Here is a 21,633-nt window from a genome sequence, read left to right on the forward strand (position 1 = left end):
ACAGAATCAAAATAAAATATCCAACAAAAACTGTTTGAAATCACCTGGATACGATTCTAACTGAGCAAGACGAGCTGAAATTGCTTCAATCTGTTTACATTTCTCTTCTAACATAGCACAGTACTGCTGTTCTGCACTTTCCTAAACCGCTATTTATTTCCATGAGACAAACAGAAGTGTGAGCAACTGGTTTCTATTTGATATCGGAACTATAAATTGAAATCTACTGTTTTAAAACCGTGATAGTCAGATGGGTATCGGTTGCACACCGTCATTACCGAAGGAGTTTTGAAAATAAATCTAATCATCAATTGAAACCTGGGAAAATATAAATATACTTTTTATTCTTTTCTTCTGACCGTTACCCGAATCAAAGTCGGAAATTGTGTAAGATCTCCTGACTGCTACAGTCAGTTGTTCACATCAGAATACACATGCTTCCGCTAGCTTGAACAAGAAGTTTAGGAGATCTTCTCTCATCTCACGAAAAAGTGTATTTTCTGCAAGTTGGCTGAGTGACGAACAACATCTTGATTAAATGGGAAAATTCGAGATGGGTAACAAGAAATGCGAATAAAAACTAAGCGCCCCAATTCTTTGCAAGAAAAATTGGTTTTTGACAAAAGAAACTTTATTTGGTAGTTAGTGAGAAACAGGACAGAAACAGCAATCGTCATAATGGAGTGAAGTACTGCATTGACGATGTTCAATGAAGGAAAGTCTATTCTCTCCAAGAGAACTCACTAATTCAAAACAAAAGCATTAAAAGCATCAAATAAATTTTAGATTTATGTTTCTCCCATCGCTTTTTAAGAATCTACTATTCTTAATCCCTCAGACTTACAAATGTCCAAGATTCTACACACATTTTCAATTTTCCAGTCTTTAGGACTGCCGAATCGTTCTTCTGGAAGACACTTTTTTCCTTTATGAACCTTTCTTTTTCAAACCTGAATAAAAAAAACTATATTGAAATGGAGCTGAATTGAAATCATACGTTTCGGTCCATCCGAAAGGAAGGTGCTCAAAGCCCAACACCTTATCCTTTATTTTTTGGAGACAATTAATTCTCCAACATATCGAATGTTCGAGTTGCTACACCACAGAAGTTTCCAAACCTTCCAACAAGTGCGTTGTTCAGTTAAAAAGAGTTAACATGATAACAATTGGATGGAAAAAGGACGTTCCATTTATCACTGCGATAAGTAATGCAAAAACATCCGATCCGTGATTAGGCCAAAGAAAGTAGGAATATTTTCTTAACGTGCTTAACTGATTGAAAGCAAATTATTTGAGAGGAAGTCATTTAGTTAGTTGTCCAGCAGAAATTTGTGGCAAGTATTACTGTTCTACTCTCTTTACCCTTCTCTCTCAACTAATCTAGCTCTCTGCAGAGATAAAGAGAAATACCAAAACAAGGTCTGCCTCGAGGTAGAAATTGAAAAGTTAGAGATGTTGGAGTATTGTATGCGAAAAGGCACTGGTTTCTGCACGTTATATCACTAACGAGCAGAAAATGAAGCAACTACAAGCATATGATATTCCATCAAACACCAACTACTGTCTTTGAAAGAGTCCACTAATGTCGAGAACCAACCAACGAAATTGTGCATAAATCTTAACCAATTTCAAAACTCCATGCAAAAGTGATCTCAAGAGATCGATTTCTTTGTTTTTTTTTCTGCATTAGAATGCTTCATAAAACCAACAAAATATCTCATAACATGTATGTCGGATAACCTCTGTCAGAGAAGGCTAAAGGATATGAGCAAGAAGAGAGATTGCAAACTTCCAGCTAAACAATACATTAAATCCAGTCTGAATAGGAGCTGTAGGAGAACAACGGACCTGGAAAACGTGGTACTCCTCTCGGATCTTACAACACTCGTGAGTAAGCTCATCGAACTGAGTTTGTATTTTAAGGAGTTCGTTAGATTTTGCAGTCTACAAACATGTAAGTGGATATCACAAACTCCAAAGAAAGAAAACGAGTGGAATCACCAAATCAGACTGAAGTTTCTCTTCAGCAGAACGATATTCAGCAATAATGGTGTCACGGCTCTTTATTTCAAATCTCAGTGACTCTGTCTTCGCAATTTCTTGCCGATAATGCTCCTGAAATTTGAGTGGTACGTCCCAGTGCTCACTTCGAATGAGAAATATATAGGAAACAAATACATGTCCTAACCTCTTTCTCCAATAGTGAATTTTTCTCGCTGAGTGCAATTTCAAGATCATGCTGACACCGGGAAAGTGTTGCAGAGAGTTGTTCCATTTCTTCTTTACTAGCACTGTTCGCAGATTTCTGAGAAAGGAATTGCAATATAGATACAACCATTTTGAATAGGAACTTGTACCTGACGAAGGTAATCAAGCTCGACAGACATTTTCTCGTTCAGTAAGCGCAGTTCGTCCAAGCGACTGGTAGACTCTTGAAGCTACAAAGGTTTAAGTTTTCCACCCAGTTTCGAGGAAATATTGAGATCAAATATTCAAGAAGTTAAAACCGTAAAAATACTACCCTGAGAAAGGAATAGATAGGTAACTAGCGAAAAAAAATACTAGAATTTAGGTAATTGGACGACACGTAAATGGATAAGATGACATTTAAAATGTTGACTGTTGTAGTGTTTGGTATAAAGGTCTGGTAAAATTATCATCCAACATCATCATAAGACATCAGGAACGTTACCTTTTTATTCAATTCAGCCATGCAACGCTTCGATTCCATTTCTGTTTTCCGTGCATTCTGTTCCCTAGATAGAGAACTACGCAGTTCGTCGATTTCACTGTGAGCCTGCGATAATTTGAGCTGCAGCTCACTATTAAGTAGGTTTGCGAACATACTTTCTTGAGTAAGTTTATCTCCCACATTTCGTAAGGTCTGAAAATGATGTGTATGAAATGCTATCGCCAGGAAATCGCAATAAAAAGGAAAAAAAGAAAACTAATTTTCGAAAAAGGCTCAACAAGCAGAATGAAACTAGAACAGAAACACTTACACGACACTCCTGATCCAACTTCTCAGCCTCAACCAGCTTATTATCAATCTGCTTTTTCATGTCTATCTCACATTCCTAAATTAAGAATTTGTCTGTTTTTAGCGTTCCAACTGTTTCGTGCACCTCATAGCGTAGAACAATAATTATTACCCTTAAAGATTGTATTGTTTGTTCGTAAGATGCAACACATGATCTTAGGCCCGAAATTTGTATCTTATGCTCTTCCAGCAATTTTTCACTTTCCAGTTGAAATCGCTCTAACTCTTGGTTCTTTTTGAGCAGATCTGCCGAGTGTTTTGTTTCCGTACGGAGTCGATCAAGTTCATCAGTCAAAAGTTGCTTCTACAACATTACGGAAATATATTTCAGAAAGATGAAGATTACAAAGACAACTCAAAAGTACCTCCTCTTTGATTTTAATAAGCTCTGCGTCCTTATTCGTGATATCCTTCAATAATTTCTCCTCTTCTTTCCGAACTTCAACATTTTCCGTTTCCAGAAAGGAACATTTCTCTCGCAGATACTCCTGCTCCTGCACAAAAAAAAATATTAATGAAAATTTCGTACATTAATTCGAAGCACTTTTTTCGCTCACAGTGGTTCCAAAGATTTTCTGGAGACTTTTTTTTGAAACTATTTGCTCGACAATTTGCTAATAAAAACAGACTAGTTTTCACCATTACCCTTGTCATTTTCAACTATGTACTATCAGTGCTGTTACGTCTAAAATATTCAGGTCTGCAATACCTTCGTCTACATTACGTGAGCGTGAACGATCTCAGTTAGAATTTCCATAGGTGGCTTAGTTTTCCTCCTTAGGTTTACAAAATTCTCACCCTTTCATTGCGCAGCATCATTTCCTACATGAGTTATAATGCGCTTCTCCTATGCGGTCTCTACAGAAACTCGTTAATTATGTATACCACAAAACATGCAGATTCTTCGCAACTTTTGCATCCCATGAACATCATTTTCGGAAAGTTCAATCTGTAAGGTTGAAGAAATAATACGTAAGAGTAGAGTTGATGACAATAAAAGGAGGAAATAACCAAGCATCTTTAACATATTTTAACAGCGAAAAGGTATTTTAACATGAAAAGTACAAAAACTTTTGGAACACCGTAGTACTGATGTGATGCTATAATTAGTTAATATAATGCTCTACAAGCATCACTGTCAGCGACGATCTTGCAACACTTCCTGTAGTGTTCGCGCAGAAATATTGGTCCATTAATCGCTTGTATCCGTATCACTGATTTATTTTTCTTCTAGATGCAGCAAAAATTTATCAATCGCTATATGCGCTTTCTCAGATTACGAACTTGAAAATTCTTCGAACGAAAATGCCGATATTATTGAGAAGGCCTCATAATCTACGATAAGAGTGAGGTGAAGTTAGTCATGTTAGGTTAGAACTTGTCCTGACATTTGAATCAGGACCCCAATTCTGTGTTGTTGTTATGCTATACTTTTGGCACAGTATCATATATCCATTATACAAACATTAGGCATTGTAAAGAGTTATATTTTGGTGGTCGCCCACGAAGTTTGTTTATTCAACGATTGCTGATGAGGCTATTTTATTAACGACCACCCACAACGGGCATTCCTGTGTTTGTGGCTCCCAATGAGCACACCGTCCTCGTTCGCCTATCAATAAATTGTTATTACCACTGAACCACCTGTATTCTGAGGCATTAGCTTTATCGCTCTACTAATAGGGCACAAAAAAGGAATCACATAATTCATTCGCACCATCACAGAACTGCCGGGATAGAAAACTCCTTTTTTTGCAGAAGTGCAACCACTTATTCAATAAAGAGCAGCAACAGTAACAACATAACATGCACTTTCTCTTGAGTCGTATTAAAGACATCACTCCACGAATCTGATGTGGTACGGATTTCTTATAAAGGATAGTAGATTATGGAGAGGAGGGTGATTCTGTCCATTTTTTCCTAATCGCCGTAAAAAAAGGCCCGGAAGATACGGCTTCAGGCGTTCTGGCGCACTATTTTCAACAGGGAGTTCGACTGGAGCACGCCAGCCTTGTGCGACGCCGAATCTTCCGGGTCGTCTTTTACGGCAATTAGAAAGAAATGGACGAAATTACCCTCCTCTCCATAATCTACTATCCCTTATAAGAATACTCCACCTGAAATCTGCGCCACCTCAGATTCGTGGGGTGATGCCTTTAAATGAGGAAGTATGGAGACGAATGAACACTTACAAATACAACAAGAAAAGTGAGCATTGATATACATCATAAATTATATACGTATATATACATACATATAAGTTATAATTTAAACTTATATGTCATATATGTCTCTGTTCTTGTTGTTCCTACTGGAGTTCCCCGAGGAGAGCGGCGTGATGAGTCATCACGAGGAACACTTGCACCTACATTGCTATTTCTGATATCACAAAATCCAGTTCGATGTACGCGGATTAATTGCGTACAGTGCAAAGGAGGATAGAATTTGATACAAGCGTTGGCCAAAAAAGATAGGCGAAAAGGTATTTTAACGTGCAGAAATTCACTGTTTCTCTCGCCACCTTCATGAACAAGTTCCGACTTAAATAACCCATTTCTTTGAAGACCCAAGAATACAGCGAAGGGTGCATAACTGCTCTAACTTCTTTAGAGGCTGTATTTGCAATTGAGAAAATACCTTTTTTTTTCTGAATAACTTGCTTAAATGAAAATCTATCAATAGAATGGAAGTGACAGTAACTCGCTTGGCCTGCAAAAATCCTTAGCTTTTCAGGAAGAGGTGGTGGGATCACTCTGTCGTTGGCGTGCTCCCCACGCTACTCCCTCACCGTTGTTTCTGTATAGGAGGACAATTTATCATAGGACATAGGGGGCGGTCGTTAAATACCGCAACCGAATAAGTGCCTGTAGAGGACGCTGTCGATAGGCCACACTAGGCATATCCTAGGGTAGCTGTGATCACTAAACCACGCCCATCCATCACCACATCACTGAGATCATGTGCCATGTTTGTATTGCAGTAACGTGATAAAATTGACTTCTAGGAAGGTTCAAAGAACAAAAACAAAAAAAAAGAAAAAAGTAGAAAGTGAAAAGAACGTAGAAAATGAAAATGCTAAAAATGAAGCAAAGAGAGAGAGAGAGCAAGAGAGAGCAACGAAGATTTGTGTAAGAACAAAACAACATCCGAAAGCATAAATGAAGCTGACTATGTGATGGCGCGAAGGATTTATACGGATCCTTCTTTATGCCCTATTAGTAAAGCGATAAGGCCGTTGCCTCAGAGTACAGGTGGTTCAGTGGTAGTAGTATACTAATTTATTGATAGGCGAAGAATATATTGATAGGAGAAGACGATATTGATAGGCGACGACGATATTGACAGGCAAAGACGATATTGATAGGCAAAGAAGTTATTGATAGGCGAAAGCGATGTGCTCACTGGGAGCCATGAAACACAGGAATGGGCCCGTTGTGGGCGATCGTTAACAAATTAGCCATAATGAGCAATCGTAGAATAAACAAACTTCGTGGGCGGTCATCTTGATAAGATGACCGTCAAAATATAACTCTTTACAATGCCGAATGTTTGTATAATGGATATATGATACAGCGCCAAAATTATAGCATAACAACGCAGAATTCGGGTCCTGATACAAATGTCAGGACAGACTACGTTCCAAAATAAAAGTTAAAAGGTGTAAAAACGAGAACCTGTTCGTTGGAAGACGTAGATTTGTGAATGAAAAAACTATGTAGAACATATAGATATATATTTGTTACAGTGTTTAATGCACGGAAGATATTGTAATAGTTTGTAAAAGTTTCAATGTTTGTTTTACACAAATAAAACACTATTATTTTCTATTTCTGGGATTTCGTGTGCAAACGTCCGACGTATCTCTATACGTAAGCTACTCCACACAGAAGCAATACCAGAGGTAGCGTGCTCCTGCGAGGCTTGTTTCGCACCCCATTGGAGGATGATGGCCGATGTGATGGGCGGAGCATAAGGCAAACGCAGCGCAATGCTCTGCTGACGCTACAAACTGTTGCGCTGCGCAATTAAAGATCGCCGTTTCCAGTCGTTTCCCTAAGGATAGGTTGTCGCGGAGGCTGCGGGTACCTTACGATAAGCATCCAATTTATAAGTGAGGGGTGTTCACTCCACTTCATCTTCACTACAAAAAAAAAAGGATTTCCCCAACATGTTATAGAATTTTTCTTAGATCGTGAACTAAGAATTTTTTTAGTGTACAGGAATTGCATATTCGTATCGAATAGATTGAAAAGGAAGCAGAAAACTTGTAAATCTAGACTTTTCTGCCTCTATTTTCAGATCTATTTTTTTCAACTTAGATGTCTGAGTGAAAAGACAAATCTGATAAAATATTGCAGCGAATTTCCTCCTCTACTTCCGTATATTGTGAACTAAAACCACTAAATTTTTATGCCCAACTTTGGGCTCCAATTTTTCAACGAAACCATACTGGATGTGTTCTGCACTGTTTACTTCGTTGTGTTCTGGTCACTTCAAGATACCATCAAGCTAGCTCTAATTAAAACAACAATAGAACAGAACTTCAATAGAAACTCCGAAAAATGGAGAAACTTTGTCTTCCAGAGGGGAGGGGATAAAATTGAAGCACTTTATTCTTCACTGCACCTACCTTACGCAGTCTGGATACATCGTCCACAATATCTTGCAGATTGCTCAACTTATGACATAGTTCTTTATTCTCAGCACTCAATACAGCTATCTCCTGTTTCAACGTTGCAAGACCCTTTAAGTAAATGACAAACTTGGATAAGCGAAAAAGCAACCACATATAATGAAAATGAACGACGAAATTCTTTACCTCGGTATTCTCTTCCAACTGTATTCCTACATCATGACTATCAGTTTCGCATTGCGTGCCTTCATCCTAAACTATGAAAATTGCAATACTTTTGCCAGATTTGAAAACATTCCCTGTAGATAAATTAATAAACCGGTTAAGGTGATCTAAAAGGAAAACGAGAGAATTGCTCAAGTGGACTGAAAGAAGCAATTATGTGAAAACTTCGTCGTGGTATCTTCAATCGACAGATAACAGCGCGCGTTCTGCGTATCTGGCAAAAGTTAGTAAATAATTAGGCAAATAAACACCTTTTTATCCAGAATCAGCTCCGCAGCTGCCTCGGAAACCTCTTCTGCAGGATGTTCGGAAAAGCTCTGCAGCAATTCAGCCACGCGTTTTTCTAGAGCAGCAATTGTATTGTGCTTTTCCTAAAAATTAGATGCCCCGAACACTAAGCGGTGAAAATTAAGATGCAAGGCAAAAAAAAAATAATTATATAAAATGTACAGACCTGGACCTCTTTCTGCAGTAATTCTATGGTAGCTTCGCCATCTTTCACCTAAAGGAAGAACAATTTTGCAGAAAAACAATCATAAAGAGTCAAAACCACCTGAAGATCGATGCAGTTGTGTATGCAGTTGCATGAAGTGGCGTTGTGAAGCTAGCCGTTGGGGTCGAGACGGGTGCATAGTTAGCTTCACTCGCACAGCAACACTGAGTGGTGATAGCGAAGGTCCCGTCTCGATGCCAACGGCTAGCTCTACCGCGACGCTTCGCTCAACGGCTGACGCAACTATACCGAGCTTCGGATTGTCTTGACCGTCCGAACATTTGTGTCAGTCGTTTAGCTGTTTGTCCATTAACGTTGGAAGCTTGTTCCTATGAGGGTTTTATCTAGTAAATCCAGTAATCGTGTTAAGATGTCATAAAGCAAAAAAAAAGGAACTAGCGCTAACAAACGACTACCTTCAAAAAACGTCCGAGAAAAATAGCTAATGGCTAAACATCACACAATTTGTGTAATACAATGCAAACTTTCAACGAAGTTGACAAGTACAACCCCAATACAAGATGCTATATAAATTCACTGCAAAATACCTGCTTCTCTAAGAAGGACTTTTCTTGGTACCATGCAGCACTTTCGTTAAGAAATCTTTCGTTTTCCTTTGCTAATCGGCGATTCTTCTTGGTTGAGTGGATCAACTGCCTCACACTCTCCACTGAAAATCTAACTAAAATAAAATCACGCAATTACAATCAACTATGCAATTGCACCATAAAACAGATAGTTTTGATCCGTTTGTAAACCTTGAATTTACCATTCATACTTCAGAGCCGTTGTGCAAATTATACTCGAACAAAGTCGCTTGCTGTCTTGAACAGCTGAACATTCGTTCTCGCCTACGTCTAATCCACATTTTCATATTTAACCATACTGTATCACAAGTACTCCGTCGGCTACGTTGACCAAGAAATTGACTGAATTTGTAACCTTCATCGCAAAAACTTTGAAAAACAGACCTAGAGCAACACCTTCTGTAGTACCATTAACACCCTCGCTTGTTTCTCAGATCTCCTGAAAAAAATGTAGGTAAAACTGTAATCAGTTGGTATTACGTCAGGATTTACGTTTACGTACCGCCGAGACCGCGACGTATGTGACAGACCCAACGCATCCGAGAATGACTATATCAATAGCAACACAAGAAATCAGCTTGATTTTTGAAAAAAAGAGCCCCCAATTGCGACCCAACTCCCTTTTCGCCCAGAAATCATTAGAATGATGATGGGATTTTACTTCAGGGGAGAAATAATTGCACGTCGAAATCGCTATTCCATAACTGCTCTTCTAGACCAATTCATAAAAACAAGCCTAGCATAGGAGAAAAACATGACAGAAAATTAAAAATAAGCTTACTCGAAAAAGCTGCGTACAGATACATTGTTTATACGATGTGCAATAGGTGTTGAAGTAAGAGGTGGAGTCAGGTCACAGAGACTTCCTTTGCTATCCTCCTGAATGAATCAGAATTAAAAAATCAAATGTATGAACATGCTCAGGTACGATAGCGATCATCCTCGCATTGTCATGTAATCAATACGAATTCATTTCTTTTCTTCAAAGTAGAGGGAAATTCCTGATGTATTTTGTACACAACAATAATCAATTCAACTAAAAAAAGATCCCAACGATTGACAATGAATGTTGACCACGTGGCATGTCTTTTTCACTGGTGCTCATCAAATCCGGTGGAATCACCAAATCAGACTGAAGTTTCTCTTCAGCAGAACGATATTCAGCAATAATGGTGTCACGGCTCTTTATTTCAAATCTCAGTGACTCTGTCTTCGCAATTTCTTGCCGATAATGCTCCTGAAATTTGAGTGGTACGTCCCAGTGCTCACTTCGAATGAGAAATATATAGGAAACAAATACATGTCCTAACCTCTTTCTCCAATAGTGAATTTTTCTCGCTGAGTGCAATTTCAAGATCATGCTGACACCGGGAAAGTGTTGCAGAGAGTTGTTCCATTTCTTCTTTACTAGCACTGTTCGCAGATTTCTGAGAAAGGAATTGCAATATAGATACAACCATTTTGAATAGGAACTCGTACCTGACGAAGGTAATCAAGCTCGACAGACATTTTCTCGTTCAGTAAGCGCAGTTCGTCCAAGCGACTGGTAGACTCTTGAAGCTACAAAGGTTTAAGTTTTCCACCCAGTTTCGAGGAAATATTGAGATCAAATATTCAAGAAGTTAAAACCGTAAAAATACTACCCTGAGAAAGGAATAGATAGGTAACTAGCGAAAAAAATACTAGAATTTAGGTAATTGGACGACACGTAAATGGATAAGATGACATTTAAAATGTTGACTGTTGGAGTGTTTGGTATAAAGGTCTGGTAAAATTATCCAACATCATCATAAGACATCAGGAACGTTACCTTTTTATTCAATTCAGCCATGCAACGCTTCGATTCCATTTCTGTTTTCCGTGCATTCTGTTCCCTAGATAGAGAACTACGCAGTTCGTCGATTTCACTGTGAGCCTGCGATAATTTGAGCTGCAGCTCACTATTAAGTAGGTTTGCGAACATACTTTCTTGAGTAAGTTTATCTCCCACATTTCGTAAGGTCTGAAAATGATGTGTATGAAATGCTATCGCCAGGAAATCGCAATAAAAAGGAAAAAAAGGAAACTAATTTTCGAAAAAGATTCAACAAGCAGAATGAAACTAGAACAGAAACACTTACACGACACTCCTGATCCAACTTCTCAGCTTCAACCAGCTTATTATCAATCTGCTTTTTCATGTCTATCTCACATTCCTAAATTAAGAATTTGTCTGTTTTTAGCGTTCCAACTGTTTCGTGCACCTCATAGCGTAGAACAATAATTATTACCCTTAAAGATTGTATTGTTTGTTCGTAAGATGCAACACATGATCTTAGCCCCGAAATTTGCATCTTATGTTCTTCCAGCAATTTCTCACTTTCCAGTTGAAATCGCTCTAACTCTTGGTTCTTTTTGAGCAGATCTGCCGAGTGTTTTGTTTCCGTACGGAGTCGATCAAGTTCATCAGTCAAAAGTTGCTTCTACAACATTACGGAAATATATTTCAGAAAGATGAAGATTACAAAGACAACTCAAAAGTACCTCCTCTTTGATTTTAATAAGCTCTGCGTCCTTATTCGCGATATCCTTCAATAATTTCTCCTCTTCTTTCCGAACTTCAACATTTTCCGTTTCCAGAAAGGAACATTTCTCTCGCAGATACTCCTGCTCCTGCACAAAAAAAAAAACAAATATTAATGAAAATTTCGTACATTAATTCGAAGTACTTTTTTCGCTCACAGTGGTTCCAAAGATTTTCTGGAGACTTTTTTTTTTGAAACTATTTGCTCGACAATTTGCTAATAAAAACAAACTAGTTTTCACCATTACCCTTGTCATTTTCAACTATGTACAATCAGTGCTGTTACGTCTAAAATATTCAGGTCTGCAATACCTTCGTCTACATTACGTGAGCGTGAACGATCTCAGTTAGAATTTCCATAGGTGGCTTAGTTTTTCTCCTTAGGTTTACAAAATTCTCACCCTTTCATTGCGGAGCATCATTTCCTACATGAGTTATAATGCGCTTCTCCTATGCGGTCTCTACAGAAACTCGTTAATTATTATCACATCAGTACTACGGTGTTCCAAAAGTTTTTGTACTTTTCATGTTAAAATACCTTTTCGCTGTAATAAAATAGAAATTACCAAGCATGCTTTAAATATTTTAACCAAAAGGTCCTTTTATTGATAGTACAACATGTTGTTGAACAAACTGATGTACAAATTAGTTAATATAATGCTCTACAAGCATCACTGTCAGCGACGATGTTGCAACACTTCCTGTAGTGTTCGCGCAGAAATATTGGTCCATTAATCGCTTGTATCCGTTTCACTGATTTATTTTTCTTCTAGATGCAGCAAAAATTTATCAATCGCTATATGCGCTTTCTCAGATTACGAACGTGAAAATTCTTCGAACGAAAATGCCGATATTATTGAGAAGGCCTCATAACCTACGATAAGAGTGAGGTGAAGTTAGTCATGTTAGGTTAGAACTTGTCCTGACATTTGTATCAGGACCCCAATTCTGTGTTGTTGTTATGCTATACTTTTGGCACAGTATCATATATCCATTATACAAACATTCGGCATTGTAAAGAGTTATATTTTGGTGGTCGTCTTATCAAGATGACCGCCCATGGAGTTTGTTTATTCAACGATTGCTGATGAGGCTATTTTATTAACGACCGCCCGCAACGGGCATTCCTGTGTTTGTGGCTCCCAATGAGCGCACCGTCCTCGTTCGCCTATCAATAAATTGTTATTACCACTGAACCACCTGTATTCTGAGGCATTAGCCTTATCGCTCTACTAATAGGGCACAAAAAAGGAATCACATAATTCATTCGCACCATCACAGAACTGCCGGAATACAAAACTCCTTTTTTGCAGAAGTGCAACCACTTATTCGATAAAGAGCAGCAACAGTAGCAACATAACATGCACTTTCTCTTGAGTCGTATTAAAGACATCACTCCACGAATCTGATGTGGTACGGATTTCTTATAAAGGATAGTAGATTATGGAGAGGAGGGTGATTCTGTCCATTTTTTCCTAATCGCCGTAAAAAAAAGGCCCGGAAGATACGACTTCAGGCGTTCTGGCGCACTATTTTCAACAGGGAGTTCGACTGGAGCACGCCAGCCTTGTGCGACGCCGAATCTTCCGGGTCGTCTTTTACGGCAATTAGGAAGAAATGGACGAAATTACCCTCCTCTCCATAATCTACTATCCCTTATAAGAATACTCCACCTGAAATCTGCACCACCTCAGATTCGTGGGGTGACGCCTTTAAATGAGGAAGTATGGAGACGAATGAACACTTATAAATACAACAAGAAAAGTGAGCACTCATATACATCATAAATTATATATGTATATATACATACATATAAGTTATAATTTAAACTTATATGTCATATATGTCTCTGTTCTTGTTGTTCCTACTGGAGTTCCCCGAGGAGAGCGGCGTGATGAGTCATCACGAGGAACACTTGCACTTACATTGCTATTTCTGATATCACAAAATCCAGTTCGATGTACGCGGATTAATTGCAGTACAGTGCAAAGGAGGATAGAATTTGCTACAAGCGTTTGCCAAAAAAGATAGGCGAAAAGGTACTTTAACGTGCAGAAATTCACTGTTTCTCTCGCCACCTTCATGAACAAGTTCCGACTTAAATAACCCATTTCTTTGAAGACCCAAGAATACAGCGAAGGGTGCATAACTGCTCTAACTTCTTTAGAGGCTGTATTTGCAATTGAGAAAATACCTTTTTTTCTGAATAACTTGCTTAAATGAAAATCTATCAATAGAGTGGAAGTGACAGTAACTCGCTTGGCCTGCAAAAATCCTTAGCTTTTCAGGAAGAGGTGGTGGGACCACTCTGTCGTTGGCGTGCTCCCCCCGCTACTCCCTCACCGTTGTTTCTGTATAGGAGGACAATTTATCATAGGACATAGGGGGCGGTCGTTAAATACCGCAACCGAATAAGTGCCTGTAGAGGACGCTGTCGATAGGCCACACTAGGCATATCCTAGGGTAGCTGTGATCTCAGTGATGTGGTGATGGATGAGCTAAACCACGCCCATCCATCACCACATCACTGAGATCATGTACTATGTTTGTATTGCAGTAACGTGATAAAATTGACTTCTAGGAAGGTTCAAAGAACAAAAAAAAAGAAAAAAGTAGAAAGTGAAAAGAACGTAGAAAATGAAAATGCTAAAAATGAAGCAAAGAGAGAGAGAGAGAGAGCAAGAGAGAGCAACGAAGATTTGTGTAAGAACAAAACAACATCCGAAAGCATAAATGAAGCTGACTATGTGATGGCGCGAAGGATTTATACGGATCCTTCTTTATGCCCTATTAGTAAAGGAAACCCGTTGCCTCAGAGTACAGGTGGTTCAGTGGTAGTAGTATACTAATTTATTGATAGGCGAAGAATATATTGATAGGAGAAGACGATATTGATAGGCGACGACGATATTGACAGGCAAAGACGATATTGATAGGCAAAGAAGTTATTGATAGGCGAAAGCGATGTGCTCACTGGGAGCCATGAAACACAGGAATGGGCCCGTTGTGGGCGATCGTTAACAAATTAGCCATAATGAGCAATCGTAGAATAAACAAACTTCGTGGGCGGTCATCTTGATAAGATGACCGTCAAAATATAACTCTTTACAATGCCGAATGTTTGTATAATGGATATATGATACAGCGCCAAAATTATAGCATAACAACGCAGAATTCGGGTCCTGATACAAATGTCAGGACAGACTACGTTCCAAAATAAAAGTTAAAAGGTGTAAAAACGAGAACCTGTTCGTTGGAAGACGTAGATTTGTGAATGAAAAAACTATGTAGAACATATAGATATATATTTGTTACAGTGTTTAATGCACGGAAGATATTGTAATAGTTTGTAAAAGTTTCAATGTTTGTTTTACACAAATAAAACACTATTATTTTCTATTTCTGGGATTTCGTGTGCAAACGTCCGACGTATCTCTATACGTAAGCTATCGATACTCCCACAGAAGCAATACCAGAGGTAGCGTGCTCCTGCGAGACTTTTTTCGCACCCCATTAGAGGATGATGGCCGATGTGATGGGCGGGGCATAAGGCAAACGCAGCGCAATGCTCTGCTGACGCTACAAACTGTTGCGCTGCGCAATTAAAGATCGCCGTTTCCAGTCGTTTCCCCTAAGGATAGGTTGTCGCGGAGGCTGCGGGTACCTTACGATAAGCATCCAATTTATAAGTGAGGGGTGTTCACTCCACTTCATCTTCACTACAAAAAAAGGATTTCCCCAACATGTTATAGAATTTTTCTTAGATCGTGAACTAAGAATTTTTTTAGTGTACAGGAATTGCATATTCGTATCGAATAGATTGAAAAGGAAGCAGAAAACTTGTAAATCTAGACTTTTCTGCCTCTATTTTCAGATCTATTTTTTTCAACTTAGATGTCTGAGTGAAAAGACAAATCTGATAAAATATTGCAGCGAATTTCCTCCTCTACTTCCGTATATTGTGAACTAAAACCACTAAATTTTTATGCCCAACTTTGGGCTCCAATTTTTCAACGAAACCATACTGGATGTGTTCTGCACTGTTTACTTCGTTGTGTTCTGGTCACTTCAAGATACCATCAAGCTAGCTCTAATTAAAACAACAATAGAACAGAACTTCAATAGAAACTCCGAAAAATGGAGAAACTTTGTCTTCCAGAGGGGAGGGGATAAAATTGAAGCACTTTATTCTTCACTGCACCTACCTTACGCAGTCTGGATACATCGTCCACAATATCTTGCAGATTGCTCAACTTATGACATAGTTCTTTATTCTCAGCACTCAATACAGCTATCTCCTGTTTCAACGTTGCAAGACCCTTTAAGTAAATGACAAACTTGGATAAGCGAAAAAGCAACCACATATAATGAAAATGAACGACGAAATTCTTTACCTCGGTATTCTCTTCCAACTGTATTCCTACATCATGACTATCAGTTTCGCATTGCGTGCCTTCATCCTAAACTATGAAAATTGCAATACTTTTGCCAGATTTGAAAACATTCCCTGTAGATAAATTAATAAACCGGTTAAGGTGATCTAAAAGGAAAACGAGAGAATTGCTCAAGTGGACTGAAAGAAGCAATTATGTGAAAACTTCGTCGTGGTATCTTCAATCGACAGATAACAGCGCGCGTTCTGCGTATCTGGCAAAAGTTAGTAAATAATTAGGCAAATAAACACCTTTTTATCCAGAATCAGCTCCGCAGCTGCCTCGGAAACCTCTTCTGCAGGATGTTCGGAAAAGCTCTGCAGCAATTCAGCCACGCGTTTTTCTAGAGCAGCAATTGTATTGTGCTTTTCCTAAAAATTAGATGCCCCGAACACTAAGCGGTGAAAATTAAGATGCAAGGCAAAAAAAAAATAATTATATAAAATGTACAGACCTGGACCTCTTTCTGCAGTAATTCTATGGTAGCTTCGCCATCTTTCACCTAAAGGAAGAACAATTTTGCAGAAAAACAATCATAAAGAGTCAAAACCACCTGAAGATCGATGCAGTTGTGTATGCAGTTGCATGAAGTGGCGTTGTGAAGCTAGCCGTTGGGGTCGAGACGGGTGCATAGTTAGCTTCACTCGCACAGCAACACTGAGTGGTGATAGCGAAGGTCCCGTCTCGATGCCAACGGCTAGCTCTACCGCGACGCTTCGCTCAACTATACCGACGGCTGACGCAACTATACCGAGCTTCGGATTGTCTTGACCGTCCGAACATTTGTGTCAGTCGTTTAGCTGTTTGTCCATTAACGTTGGAAGCTTGTTCCTATGAGGGTTTTATCTAGTAAATCCAGTAATCGTGTTAAGATGTCATAAAGCAAAAAAAAAAGGAACTAGCGCTAACAAACGACTACCTTCAAAAAACGTCCGAGAAAAATAGCTAATGGCTAAACATCACACAATTTGTGTAATACAATGCAAACTTTCAACGAAGTTGACAAGTACAACCCCAATACAAGATGCTATATAAATTCACTGCAAAATACCTGCTTCTCTAAGAAGGACTTTTCTTGGTACCATGCAGCACTTTCGTTAAGAAATCTTTCGTTTTCCTTTGCTAATCGGCGATTCTTCTTGGTTGAGTGGATCAACTGCCTCACACTCTCCACTGAAAATCTAACTAAAATAAAATCACGCAATTACAATCAACTATGCAATTGCACCATAAAACAGATAGTTTTGATCCGTTTGTAAACCTTGAATTTACCATTCATACTTCAGAGCCGTTGTGCAAATTATACTCGAACAAAGTCGCTTGCTGTCTTGAACAGCTGAACATTCGTTCTCGCCTACGTCTAATCCACATTTTCATATTTAACCATACTGTATCACAAGTACTCCGTCGGCTACGTTGACCAAGAAATTGACTGAATTTGTAACCTTCATCGCAAAAACTTTGAAAAACAGACCTAGAGCAACACCTTCTGTAGTACCATTAACACCCGTCGCTTGTTTCTCAGATCTCCTGAAAAAAATGTAGGTAAAACTGTAATCAGTTGGTATTACGTCAGGATTTACGTTTACGTACCGCCGAGACCGCGACGTATGTGAAAGACCCAACGCATCCGAGAATGACTATACCAACAGCAACACAAGAAATCAGCTTGATTTTTGAAAAAAAAGAGCCCCCAATTGCGACCCAACTCCCTTTTCGCCCAGAAATCATTGGAATGATGATGGGATTTTACTTCAGGGGAGAAATAATTGCACGTCGAAATCGCTATTCCATAACTGCTCTTCTAGACCAATTCATAAAAACAGCCTAGCATAGGAGAAAAACATGACAGAAAATTAAAAATAAGCTTACTCGAAAAAGCTGCGTACAGATACATTGTTTATACGATGTGCAATAGGTGTTGAAGTAAGAGGTGGAGTCAGGTCACAGAGACTTCCTTTGCTATCCTCCTGAATGAATCAGAATTAAAAAATCAAATGTATGAACATGCTCAGGTACGATAGCGATCATCCTCGCATTGTCATGTAATCAATACGAATTCATTTCTTTTCTTCAAAGTAGAGGGAAATTCCTGATGTATTTTGTACACAACAATAATCAATTCAACTAAAAAAAGATCCCAACGATTGACAATGAATGTTGACCACGTGGCATGTCTTTTTTCTACGCGAGGGAGAACCACGTTTCCGTAATGCAAGCTAAACTATACTAGTAAGTTTTGCTTTCTTACAGGCAATCGTCATACTCTGAAGAAATCGCGAGCCCATCTAATCTAATTTAATTCATAATTGTGAACCACCAGTACATGAATAAAACACGATAACTCCAAACCAAATTAGTTTCCAGGTACTACAATCTTCAATTAAATTCAAGTAGAGAAAGAAACACATAAACAATCGAAGTTCAATCTCTTACCGCTGAATCTTCCTCGTCTCTTGGAGTGGGATGGCCGCTGTCCCCATCAGTTTCCATCTGAGAGCGGACACCAAGCCGTAACATGCATTCGAATGAATCCTTTGTTAGAACCAACTAATCATATGATTACCACACTGGAAGATTTGAATCCACGCGCCATGTATGCAATTGCGTTCACAGCAATTGAATGTACGACGAGAGAAAGGGGATCAAGCAGGTATTGACAATTTCACGTAGACGGGATTTAGAACCTGATGGGACTGAGCACGAGATTATGAAGGATTCCTCAACTTCAAGTGTTACATAAAAAAGCCTGAAAAAGACTGGTTTCGAGATGACTGAGGCGCATTCGTCGATAGTTCCCTTCCTCCAGCAGGGATGTTCTTTCGAGCAGCAGAATGGAGCAGAGCAAAAAGAATAGCGACGCATAGCTGTGCCAAGAAAAGAAACTTTACGTCTTATGGGAGAGTCAGGCTACCACTTGACTTTACAGACACGTTCCCGGCGCTCTAGCTCGTCATTGCAAATTGGCGATATAGCTCTCGGTCGATTGTTCATCAACTAGCAGTGACTTTAACAGGTGAGTATGTTTCGGTAGAGTATATTGCGAGCCCTAATGGTGAACTACACCCGATGTGAGGATATTCCCAATCAATATCATTCCACTATCAGCAATCGCATACTTTAGCTTGGTAGCGCAAATGCAAGATTTTCGACTCGGTTCTATGTGCATCTGATGGGGCGGCAGGGTCGCATTCGTTCGGGCAAAGGCAACTTCTGGCGATCAGACGTAAATTCTTAGTGGGCAAAGTATGACGTAGGCGAAGTGTATGAGACTTGTCGATCGGCAAATACCGGTTACAGAAATAGCACATGGAAAACTAAATCCAGCACGAAATTCGCTGAAGAGTCAAATGACGTCATCAAGTTCATTCTTCGCAAGCGGAGAAGCAGATGTTGTACTGAATGTTAGCAAACGAATGCACTGAACAACAAGAACTGGCGAAGTGCGAGTGGTGCAACTCGCCCACTAAGTGATGAGCCGTCAAAACATTCATGTTCTAAAGTACGCACAGCAATATAAACCCCCTCACACCAGCCGCGTGCACGCATTTGCTGCGCCTCGTCCAGAAATTGGGTCGTTTTTAGGGACTGCATTGTTGACACGCATGATTCGCGCTTGGTTTGTTCTTTTTGAACACTAATTCTGAGAAAACGCTGGAATGTGTGCACGCGTTCGAGTTCAATTAAGAATCGCAGAAGTTTATGAACTCTTGTGCGCTCATATGCGTCCCATACGGGGTATTGCTGGTATAATACACTGTATCAGTGTCTTTATCCTCCTCCAAACAAATCGGCACCAATTTATCGGAGATAAGAAGCTTAGTTAGTCTTCTGCAGTGTCGGCCGCAATATTCCATGTTTACGAGATATTGCATTCATGGTAGGGTCACAATGTGTCTGATGAGGCGTTACTATAGTGAGTTGCAATTATGCAAGTTGTATCCTGTGCAGCCGTTTCCATCCCATGATGACCACTTCGCCGAAATTTGCTTACGCTACCACGAACAATGTACGCGGAGAAGTATGTGCTGAATGGTTACTTGTTAGGCGTGGGCGCCCAGCATAAAATGATGAGCGCAGCTGGCGGGAGGTACAAGCGGTCGTTCCTTGTGGTCACCTCCCGTGAACCTATGCACGAAGGTGCAGCCACCAACGTTGTGAGAGTTGGCGTTTGTTTTCAAGATCTAATTAGCATAACAACCGTACTTGCGTATCTGACGATCTAACGAATGTCTTCTTTCTCTACTATGCAGAAAATGTAATGTGAATCTGCAAAATCAACCAATCAATTGATCAAAGCATCTTGATCTAGTATCCGATTTTTGCAACCCGAAAGTTTTTGATTTGCACTGCAACATCGCCTAGGCGACCACGCAGATGCGGTAGCGCAGCGTGCACGCATTCTAACCATTAGTGATTATCGATCGATCCGTGTGCGTCACCGCGTTCGACCGATAATGATCTATTGTTATAGACTCGTACGAACTACGTTGCCACGTCCCTGAACTCTGCTGCATGTCATGTAAGGATGGTTTCAGGTCCGACGGCGGAGCTATGAGATGGTCCCACTGCTCAGACATTTGCCGCAGATCCGTCGGAACACTAGGACACAACATGGAGAGCGTGGATTTCTAACTAGCACAATGAGTGTCCGCGTCTTTCATTCTGGTTAAAATCGCGCTTTCATAAACTGCATGACAACTGTTGTCGTCTTGTAACACAACGGGAAACGGTGAAAAGTATGGTCTTTGTAACATGCGTTCTTCTCCATTTATAGTCGGAGTTTTATAGAAGCTCTAACGGGTATCTTCCGTCTTAAGAAAGATGACCACGACAGTATGCCTTCCCTCCAACAATAAAAAGAGTGTAGTATGCATTTCTATAGTAGGGTCGAAACGACATGAAGCACGGTGCAATTGCGTACTCTCGAGGCGGTGCGATGAAGCGTAGCGGTTAGGTGCGCACTGGAACCCTTGCTGGCAGCACCCATCGCTGCAGTTTGCCATGGTCCCACCTCGGCTCCAACAACTGCCTCCACCGTGCCGTTTCGAGCGCGTACGCAAGTGCGCCATGATTCATTTCGATTTGACCCGACTATACTTCACAAATCCTGCAGGGTGAAAAAGACCTATGTAGAGCTCGATGCATCTGTGCAAGCGGTGCGCACGTAGTGGTGCACTGGAGCGCAGCAGGTGGGATCAAAGTGGGACTAGCCTCACTCATCTCCTTAGTCCGAATGAAGCTAGCGATGGTCCCACATCGATCTGCATTGCGAGCTCCACTGCGCTGCTTCGAGAGCTGCAGTTCGTTTTGACCCGAATATAGTAAATCTTTCACGACCAAAGCCCACAGTCGCGACATCAAATTACACTGCTTCCAAACCACTTCAGATGCATTGACTTACAGCTGCACCCACCTATCGTGAAAAAGTACTTCGTTATCATTTTCGTTGTTGTCAATTCCGATAATTGCGGGCGCGATGAACTACAATATTTTCGTCTAGATGTTATTACTACTCCAGGTACCATCCTCTTAGAAAAGCTTAGAACTTACATGATTCTAGGGTCCAAACGGACAGACAAATTCAGTAGAGAACATTGATTACAACTTTATTTGATTACATTACATTAATTACATACTACGAATACATTGCGAAGCG

The 21,633-nt window shown here is 39.8% G+C and overlaps 1 protein-coding gene across 3 annotated transcripts; it reads right to left on the reverse strand.

The window, feature by feature from the left end:
* Nucleotides 1-6: 6 nt before the first annotated feature.
* On the reverse strand, nt 7-18,494 carry RB195_010681 (uncharacterized protein; the record flags this gene model as incomplete). 3 transcript variants are annotated; one of them, XM_064191799.1, is made up of 31 exons in its annotated part: nt 7-141; nt 1,849-1,944; nt 2,002-2,115; nt 2,189-2,305; nt 2,358-2,438; nt 2,693-2,884; nt 3,003-3,077; nt 3,153-3,344; nt 3,406-3,534; nt 7,671-7,784; nt 7,860-7,925; nt 8,150-8,269; nt 8,353-8,400; nt 8,940-9,061; nt 9,247-9,320; nt 9,760-9,857; nt 10,102-10,215; nt 10,289-10,405; nt 10,458-10,538; nt 10,789-10,980; nt 11,099-11,173; nt 11,249-11,440; nt 11,502-11,630; nt 15,747-15,860; nt 15,936-16,001; nt 16,226-16,345; nt 16,429-16,476; nt 17,026-17,147; nt 17,449-17,504; nt 17,847-17,944; nt 18,411-18,494. In XM_064191799.1, 31 exons carry the CDS (start codon nt 18,492-18,494, stop codon nt 7-9), a joined length of 3,381 nt encoding a protein of 1,126 aa, XP_064049382.1. The 3 variants fall into 3 exon arrangements, with proteins under 3 accessions (XP_064049382.1, XP_064049383.1, XP_064049384.1); XM_064191800.1 differs by lacking the exons at nt 9,247-9,320; nt 9,760-9,857; nt 10,102-10,215; ... (12 more) ...; nt 17,847-17,944; nt 18,411-18,494 and adding an exon at nt 9,161-9,167; XM_064191801.1 differs by lacking the exons at nt 7-141; nt 1,849-1,944; nt 2,002-2,115; ... (11 more) ...; nt 9,247-9,320; nt 9,760-9,857 and having other exon boundaries at nt 10,015-10,215.
* Nucleotides 18,495-21,633: the final 3,139 nt, after the last annotated feature.

Source organism: Necator americanus, chromosome III (genome assembly GCF_031761385.1).
Source record: "Necator americanus strain Aroian chromosome III, whole genome shotgun sequence".
Classification (NCBI taxonomy): Eukaryota; Metazoa; Nematoda; class Chromadorea; order Rhabditida; family Ancylostomatidae; genus Necator; species Necator americanus.